The sequence below is a fragment of the Trachypithecus francoisi genome, unplaced genomic scaffold (genome assembly GCF_009764315.1).
Source record: "Trachypithecus francoisi isolate TF-2019V2 unplaced genomic scaffold, Tfra_2.0 Contig00359, whole genome shotgun sequence".
NCBI classification, from domain to species: Eukaryota; Metazoa; Chordata; class Mammalia; order Primates; family Cercopithecidae; genus Trachypithecus; species Trachypithecus francoisi.
In genome coordinates, this window is record NW_022680590.1 from 41,079 (window position 1) to 50,086 (window position 9,008).

Here is a 9,008-nt window from a genome sequence, read left to right on the forward strand (position 1 = left end):
TCATGTAAAACTGTGTTTAAGTATTGTTTATTACATTTGAAAACTTTGTTCAATAAGTTTTATGAGACTTTGCATGTGTGGCTCTAAAATGAGTTTGTTTCACTGCTCTTGAATGGTCGTAATGGCTGGAAAAGAAACCTCACAGTAACATGCAGGAAGAGTTTATTTTCCTGCTTCCTAAGTTATGGTACTCAGTTTTAAATCCCATATGCCAGTTAAGTTAAAATTTGTCCTGCAAATTTTTAATTTTTTATAATGTCACTTGGTTCTCCAAAGTAATTGAAATATACTAACTTTTTAATTATTTAATTAAAACATTATAATTCTGTGTACTGGATGAGGTGCAGTTTGAGGTTTTGACACAAGTAACACGATCAAACAATTTAAGTCTCATATCCTGTTCATGTGAGTTTGGCAAGTTTTAAAACTACTAAAACAATAGCCACTTTCTGCATCGTCAGCAATTTTTGTGTCAGTCATCTCCTTGGTCCCTGGATGTCTGTTCTAACCAAGCTGATTTTAACAGGGAAGAAGAAAGGACTATTTGGAGAAAATGCCTGTTGGAATATACTAGGTAAGAATCCTGTGAAAAATTCTAAAGGGGAGAATTCAGGTAGATGTCAGAGTGTATCTGGTAGATCCAGAGGCACTCCCGCTGGTCTTTTTCTGGATTCATTGTAGGCTGCAGAGATAGCTGTAGAGCTAGTGCCATGGAGTGCTAAGGACACAGATGTTAATACACACCAAGATTGGCCAGCACCATCACTGAGCTGCTGTGTGATGTGACATGACACCAATAAACAGAGGCATGGGGACTAGGCAGTAAGGAAATACATTGATGAAGCTAACTTATCTGGTGAGATGAACAATTGAACACTCATAATCACTGGGTAAAGACTAATATGGTGATGATAGACATTGTTTATTGTATGCCTCCTCTGAGCTACATGCTTTAAGCAAATCTTCAATTCTGAAAAGACTCGTGGAGTGGTGGGTTATTATTTCCATTTTTCAGATGGAAAAACTGCAGTTCAGAAAAGAAGTCAACAGCCCATGTCATAGAGCATGCATTTAAATTCAGACCTGTATACCCAGTCTAGACTTTATACACTAACGAAACAAAAGCTCAAAATCAAGAAGCAAATAATTATATATATACATATATACACACACACACACACACATATATGGCTGGGTGCAGTGGCTCACACCTGTAATCCCACCACTTTGGGAGGCTGAAGTTGAGGTGGAAGGATTGCTGGAAGCCAGGAGTTGGGGATGGAGTTGGGAAAAAAATAGCCAGTTTTGGTGATGTGTGCCTAGAGTGCCAGCTATTCCAGAGGCTTAAGTGGGCAGAAGTTCAAGGCTGCAGTGAGCTGTGATCACACCACTGCAATCCAGCCTGAGTGACAGAGTGACACCTCATCTCACAAATAATTTATATAAATGAATAGAGATGCAGGTGGAAAGGTGGAGGGGAGTATGTGGTGAGTCTAGGCAGAAACCAGAGCCAGACCCAAAGGTGCCATGTGTGCTGATTGATTTAAGCTCAGGAGCCGTGAGGGCCATGGAGAGACCTTACATGGGATTGATGTGATCTAGTTGACCTACTGACATAGCCCTGACTAGTAGGGCCGTGAAGGGGATGGACAGGAGGGAAAGAGAGTAGTTGAAAAGCCCATCAGACTAATCCAGGGAGGAGAGAGCAGGGCCCTGCTGAGGCTTTGGGAGTTAGGAGGGGGGTGAGAGGCAGGTTCAGGTGCTGCTTGGAGGGTGAAGTGATGTGGGTGGAGGTGCAGATGCTTCCACGTGCATAGTGGAGTCTTACACTGAGGGAGGAACAGGTGAGACAAATGTGAAGGAATTAACAGGACTTGTGCCTCCCTCCATGTGTGGAGTGAGGGAGAGACTTTGGGGGTGACTCCTGGGATTCTAATGTGGGAGAGAGGATGACTGTGTTGCCTTGTGCTGAGACACAAGACTATCTAGAGTAGCAGAGGGTGTGGAAGAAGGTACAGGGTAACCTGGCTTTCCACCTAGTGAGTGTGAGGTGCCTGTGGGTTGTCCAGGGAAGGGAGATGGGAGGTGGTTTTGTGCGTGGTTCTGAAGCTTCATTTAAGGCCCAGTAGCCTAGGGGGAGCTGATGTGGCAGGCCCAGATGTGACTGCCCATGGAGCTTGCACAGTGATGAGAAAGGAGGGCAGGGCTGCCTCATCAGGGGAACACCATGGGCCCAGAGGCTTCCACAACCCTGAGCTTTCGAAAGGTCTACGAGGACCTTTCCTCAGTAGTGATCAGGAGTGATCAGGAGCACTCTGGGTGCCTCAGAAGCCTGAGCAGAAACCTTTAGCTTGTTGGAAAGAAACCAAAATAGCAACAAAACCAAAACATAACAATCCTGCAAAATACAGTTATGTTTCAAAAACAAAATTAGAAAATGATATTCAGCCTCTCATTTCTACAGTGAAAATGTTTCATGAGATGTGAATGTGTTTTAATATATTTAATACATCTGATGTAATGTAGGCGAGCCCCCTCCAAAGACATCGCTCCTAAAGTCTTTAAAAGGAGGTAGGGTGTGAAAGGGTATCTTCTCCTTTAATGAGCCCCATGCCCCACTCTGGTGTTTCCTCCATCCTGCAAGCATCCCCTCCCCCTTGCAGAGGGCATCCATGTGATGCTGCATGCAGTGTTTGTGGGTTGGCAGCACTGTGAAGTGCGGTTCCCACAAGTTCTGGTTCCGATGGACGTCATCTGGGATTGTTCTCTCCACTTCCCACAAGATCTGGTCCTGATGAGCCTTATCTGGGTTCGCCTTCTCCCTCAGGTGTCTCACCGTGGCCTCCATGCTGCTTGGTCTGGTCAGGCAGTTCCCATAGTATCTGGTTCTGCTGAACCTCATCTGGGGTCACCTTCTCCCTGGGATGTCCCTCTGTGGCCTCCATGTTGCTTGGTCTGGTTAGGCGGTTCTGATGAACTTCATCTGGGGTCACCTTTTCCCTCGGGTGTCCCACTGCGGCCTCCATGCTGCTCTGTCTGATCAGGAGCACTCTGGGTGCCCTTGTGCTGCCTGCCTGCTCCTGGGTCTTCTGCCGACTCTAGGCAGTGGGATCCCACCCTGTCTCCTGGCAAGTGTCCCATGATAACACCCTGCTGGAGTAGATCTCGGTGTTGTCACCCATTCCCCTGCCTCCACCCACCCTGCCCACTCCCTCCCACGTCTCAGGATCTTATTTCACACCCCACCTCCTTCCATCGCTCAACTCACCTGCCTGTGCTTCTCAGCACCTGCCTGGTCACTGGAACCGCCTCTGGACACTGCCCACAAAGGACTCACAGCCAAGTAGCAGGCAAGGAGGTAGTGGACATACGATTGAATCTCATCTTGGCCAATCATTCCCTAAAAGAGATTTTATAAGGGGTCAGAAACCTCTCCCCCCTTAAAAGCAGATGTCCAGAATCCAAACTGTGTGTATCTCAGACGGAGTAGCTCTCCATTCTAAGTAACATGGTGATTTGAGAGTTTTATAAATGTTCGTTATAAACTACACATAAAACTCACCATCTTAGGCATTCTTAGGTGTATAGTAAAGTAGTGCTAAGTATATTCACATTGTGTGAAACCAGTCTCCAGAACGTTTTCTTTCACACACATTAAACAACTCTCCATTTCCCGTCCCTCCAGCCCCTGGCAGCCACCATTTTATCTTTTGTTACTATGAATGACTCTTCTAGATACTTAATGTAATACAGTTTACTTTAAAAGAACCAAAGTATGCCTAGCATTGAGAAATTAGCCACCCCCTGGATTTAGCGAGTGCCTAAACACTGACTTTAAAGCCTGTGCTCTTCCCCACCATGTGTTTCTTCATTCACTCGGGACACAGTGTGCTTCAAGATGCGTTTGGGTGTCTGGGAGACAGTGTTCAATGTGTTTTACTATTGACTTGTTTTCTATTTATTAGTTTGTTGGAGTTTATTATTTTGAGAATTGTGTGTGCTACAAATATCTTTTCTCTCTTTGTGGCTTGCCTTTTTAGTCTCTTACTGCTGTTTTATTGAGACCAAAAACTTAAATGCAGTCTAATGTATTAGTCTTTCCCTTTATGGTTATTGCTTCATAAATGCCATTCATAACATCTTTTCTTGATTTGATGTCCTGAAGATATATTTCTGTGTTACCTTCTAGATCACTGCCATCCAATAAAAATTATGAAGTGAGACACGTATTATCTAGACTAAATATTATCTAGTATCCACATTGAGAGAGGAAAGGGAATCCAATAAAGCTAAGTTTAATAGTGTTTTATTTAACTCAGTATATACAAATTATTATAATTTCAAACTTTCAATATAAAAATTATTGAGATACTTAACATTGGTTTTTCCTACTGTTTAACATTCCAATGCAAGTGTTCCACTTATTGGCACATCTCAAGTATTCAGTAACCATGCATGGGCAGAGCAGTCATAGAATATTTATTGCTTTTACTGTTTCACATTAGACCTGTCTTCTACCTAACTGATTTTTGAGTGTAGTGTGGAGTGGGAATCTCGCTTGATTTTTTTTTTTTCCAAATGAGTAACCAACTGACCCAACACCACTTGGTTGAAAAGACAATCCTGTCCCCACTGTTCTATCTGGTGCAGGAGTCTTATTTTTATTTATTTATTTATTTATTTTTTGAGACGGAGTCTCACTGTGTCGCCCAGGCTGGAGTGCAGTGGTACGATATTGGCTCACTGCAAGCTCCGCCTCCCGGGTTCCCGCCATTCTCCTGCCTCAGCCTCCTGAGTAGCTGGAACTACAGGCACCTGCCACCAGGCCTGGCTGAAATTTTTTTTGTATTTTTAGTAGAGACGGGTTTCACTGTGTTAGCCAGGATGGGCTCGATCTCCTGACCTCGTGATCTGCCTGCCTTGGCCTCCCAAAGTGCTGGGATTACAGGCATGCACCACCGCACCTGGCCTGCTGCAGGAGTCTTAAAGAAAGTGTCCACATGTGTGTGAGTGTCGTTCTGGTCTCAATTCTGTGCCACTTGTCTACTTGTCTGTTTTCACCACTCCTATGCTATCTTAATTACTATAATTTTCATGCTAAGTTCTGATATCTGGTAGGGAAAATGTCTTTTTACGAGAGTGTTGGCTGACCTTGGCTTTTTGCATTTCCATATGAATTTCAATTGTCAAGTTCTCTAAAATATAGTGGGATTTTGAATGAGATTCTAGATGTTGTCTGATGGAGAATCTAGATAACCAGTGGAAGAGAGGCCTTTTGTAAGCATCAGCAGTGCAGGTCCTGCGGCATCTGGGTGGGATCTGGACGGGCTCTTGCTTTGCAGACTCTGCTCCCCACCCCATTGTGAGGTAGAAGCAGCTGATGAAAGAGGCTCAGCCCTTTGTGCTGTGATAAGGGCACAGTGGAGGGCCCCACCCCCTACTGCAGGAGACATTTCTCAAGGACAGAACATCTCTACCATGGTTCTAGAATCCTAGGGTGAATACAAATAAATTCTGGGATAAACCAGGCAGCAAATACATAAACAAAACCAACACTGAGTTTCCACCGATAGTGGGGGCCTTGTGCCCTGTGAGCTCTCAGGGGTCACTGTTCTCGTTTAACCCAGGGCAGGACTTACCTTCCTTCAGAACAGGTTAGGTGTTTCCCACTCCTCACTCCCCTCTGCCTTCTGTCACTGGCCCCGTGGTTTGCTTTGTGGCTGTAGGCTGAGTTCCATGGAGAAGGCAGAAACAAATACAGAGGCTCATGCAGGCTGGCTGATCAGGCAGGAGAGGAAAGGAGCAGACTGTTTAGAGACAGAACATTGTTAGAGGTATCTCTGGTCTCTGAAGAGGATTAACAGGATGGGAATAAAGGCAAAATACAGATGATAGTAGGGTGACCAGGACCTGGTCATGGAGAAGGGCTCTTGTGACTTACTGAGGCTGAATGCTGGTTTGCCACCATCTTGCATTTCCTTTGTCCACCAGGCCAGGCTGCTGAGAATCCACAGTCTTGGCCATCCTGAACTGTACCAGAACTGCCCCAGCAGCAGGGAAACCATCTCCAAGATGAGATTTGCGAACTGTCAGGTCTGGTGGAGATGGCGGGGCTGGGGCTGGGGACTAGAAAAAAGTAGGGCTAAGGAGGAGGGGTAGAGGCATAGGTAGAGGCATCCCAGGAAACAGCTCTGGGACGACAGTGTTTGCAAGCAGGGCTAGGAGGAGGAGTAGGGGGACAGATAGGGGAGTCACAGAAAAGAGTTCTGGGACCAGAGTGTTGGCAAGGAGGGCTAGGAGGAGGAATAGGGGAACAGATTGGGGAATCACAGGCAAGTGTTCTGGGACCCCATAGTTGACCAGTAGGACGAGGAGGAGGGCTAGGGTGATCGATAGGGGAGTTTCTAGAAAGAGTTCTGGGACCAGAGCAGTGACAAATGGATGGTTTGTAACGAATAGCAGAAGAGCAGGGCAGGTAGAGTTTTAGGGTAGGGTAGTGGGGAGGGCAGGTATGAGCCACAGTGGGATAACAGTTAGGGCAGAAAGCTGAAAAATCCACATGCTTCTGGAGAGGAGGAAGGGGCTTGGGAGATTGAAGAAGAGGGAGGGATTTGTGGGCACAAGAGTGGGATGGCTTATGAGAGTGGGATGTATTAGGAGGGCAGGATGGATCAGGAGGGTGTGGAATCATAAAACCAGGTACCAGGTGGGGTGGAAATTGAGAAATTGGAGGGAGCTTTCCTGTCATTTCTTCTAATGAGAATTCTAGTTAATCACTTCTTCCAGTGAGTCCAAATGAGTAACTGAGATGTGCCCAGACCTACCCCAGCATTTATAACATGCCCACCCCTTGCATCATACCATGTCTGAATGCCCATTATGATGCCTGTGTGCCCCTCTCTTTTGGTCTAGGGAGAGGGCCCCACCAACCAGAGAACGGATCCCAGTTTCTAGATGTAAGAGCAATCATGGAAAATAGCAGAGAAGAAATGGGGGCTGTAATATTAGTCCCTTTTCTGGGGATATCATGTAGTTATGCCCCTCAGTAGGCAAAGTTTGATCAAAGGTCCAAGATGGAGTTAGGGGCTGGGGGCCTAGGACAGTGGTTCTGAAGCAGGACTTGGGAAAATGGGAAGAAGTCAGTGCCCCAGTCTTTCACTTACTACAATTTTCAAAGCACTTTCACATCATTTATACTTCTGCTTTAATATATGTGATTAGAGGAACGATGTGTATTCATTAGATCAATGAGGACACTGAAGACCAGAGAGGAAGCTGCCATAAACAGGCAGTGGGTGACAAAGCAAGTGGGACTAGAACTTGGGCCAAAAGGAGGGGCAGGTGGGAGGGAGCCAAAAGCAGCCCAGAATGCTGACCAGTGGCCTCCCTCCTCCTGGCTCTCTGGACAGGAGGCTGCCTGCAGGGGGTGCTCCAGAGCACAACTGTACTTTTCATAGTAACCTCTTGATCCTTGTGCCCCTGTGGTTTTATGCCTTACTCTTAATGGGAACCATAAACATAGTTCTAAGGAGGCTGGGAGGTCTGGACTGGGTGGAATTCACCCCAGCATAGCCAAGCGGCTATGGCCAGACTACTTCTCTAGATTCCTCCTCACTGGACAGGGCATCTCTGAAGGAAAGGCCCCAGTCAGGGCCTTACAGATAAAACTCTCATCTCCCTGGGACAGAGCACCTGGGGGAAGGAGCAGCTGTGGGTGCAGCTTCAGTGGATTTAAACTTTCCTGCCTGCCGGCTCTGAAGAGAGCAGCTGATTCTGACAAGTGGGATTCTCCCAGCACAGCGCACCAGCTCTGCTGTGGGACAGACTGCCTCCTCAAGTGTGTCCCTGACCCCTGAGCCTCCTGACTGGGAGAGACCTCCCAACAGGGGTTGAGAGACATCTCATACAAGAGGGCTCTGGCTGGAATCAGGTCAGTGTCCCTCTGAGATGAAGTATCCAGAGGAAGGAGGAGGCAGCAATCTTAGCTGTTCTGCAGCCTCCGGTGTTGATACCCAGGTGGACAGGGTCTGGAGTGGACCTTCGGCAAACTGCAGCAGACCTGCAGAAGAGGAGGGGCCTGACTGTTAGCATAAAAGCTAAGAAACAGAAAGCAACAATATCAGCATCAACAAAAAAGACCCCCACACAGAAACCTCATCCAAAGGCCATCAGCGTCAAAGATCAAAGGTAGAGAAATCCATGAAGATGAGGATAAAACAGTACAAAAACGCTGAAAATTCCAAAACCAGAATTCCTCTTCTCCTCAAATGATAGCAGCTCCTATCCAGCAAAGGCACAAAATTGGACAGAGAATGAGACTGACTAATTGATAGAAGTAGGCTTCAGAAGGTGGGAATAGCAAACTCCTCTGTGCTAAAGGAGCATGGACTAACCAAATGCAAGGAATCTTAGCACCTTGATCAAAGGCTACAGGAACTGCAGTCTAGAATAACCAGTTTATAGAGGAACATAAATGACCTGATGGGGCTGAAGAAACCCAGCACAGGAACTTCGTGAATCATACACAAGTACCAATAACTGAATTGATCAAACAGAAGAAAGGATATCAGTGATTGTATATCACCTTGCTGAAATAAGGCATGAAGACAAGATTAGAGAAAAAGGGAGTGAAAAGGAATGAACAAAGCATTCAAGAAATATGGGACTATGTGAAAAGGCCAAACCTATGATTGATTGGTGTACCTGAAAGTGATAAGGAGAATGGAACCAAGTTGGAAAACACACTTCAGGATATTATACTGGAGAACTTCTCTAACCTAGCCAGACAGGCTAACATTTAAATTCAGGAAATACAGCCACTACTAAGATAATCCTTGAGAAGAGCAACCCCAAGTCATGTAATCGTCAGATTCTCCAAAGTTGAAATGAAGGAAAAAATGTTAAGGGCAGCCAGAGAGAAAGGTCAGATTACCTACAAAGGGAAGCCCATCAGACTAACAGCAGATCTCTCTGCAGAAGCCCTACAAGCCAGAAGAGAGTGGGGGCCA

At 46.0% G+C, this 9,008-nt stretch overlaps 1 protein-coding gene across 1 annotated transcript; it reads right to left on the reverse strand.

Moving 5' to 3' along the window:
* Positions 1 to 6,037: 6,037 nt before the first annotated feature.
* Positions 6,038 to 6,799, reverse strand: LOC117083466 (leucine-rich repeat extensin-like protein 3). Its single transcript, XM_033211141.1, has one exon. It carries the CDS (start codon positions 6,746 to 6,748, stop codon positions 6,143 to 6,145), a length of 606 nt encoding a protein of 201 aa, XP_033067032.1. The 5' UTR covers positions 6,749 to 6,799; the 3' UTR covers positions 6,038 to 6,142.
* Between the last annotated feature and the right edge of the window lie 2,209 nt (positions 6,800 to 9,008).

Excerpts from the sequence above, each read along its gene's own strand:
- LOC117083466 (XM_033211141.1), bottom strand. The coding sequence starts at position 6,748 with ATGACAGGAAAGCTCCCTCCAATTTCTCAATTTCCACCCCACCTGGTA.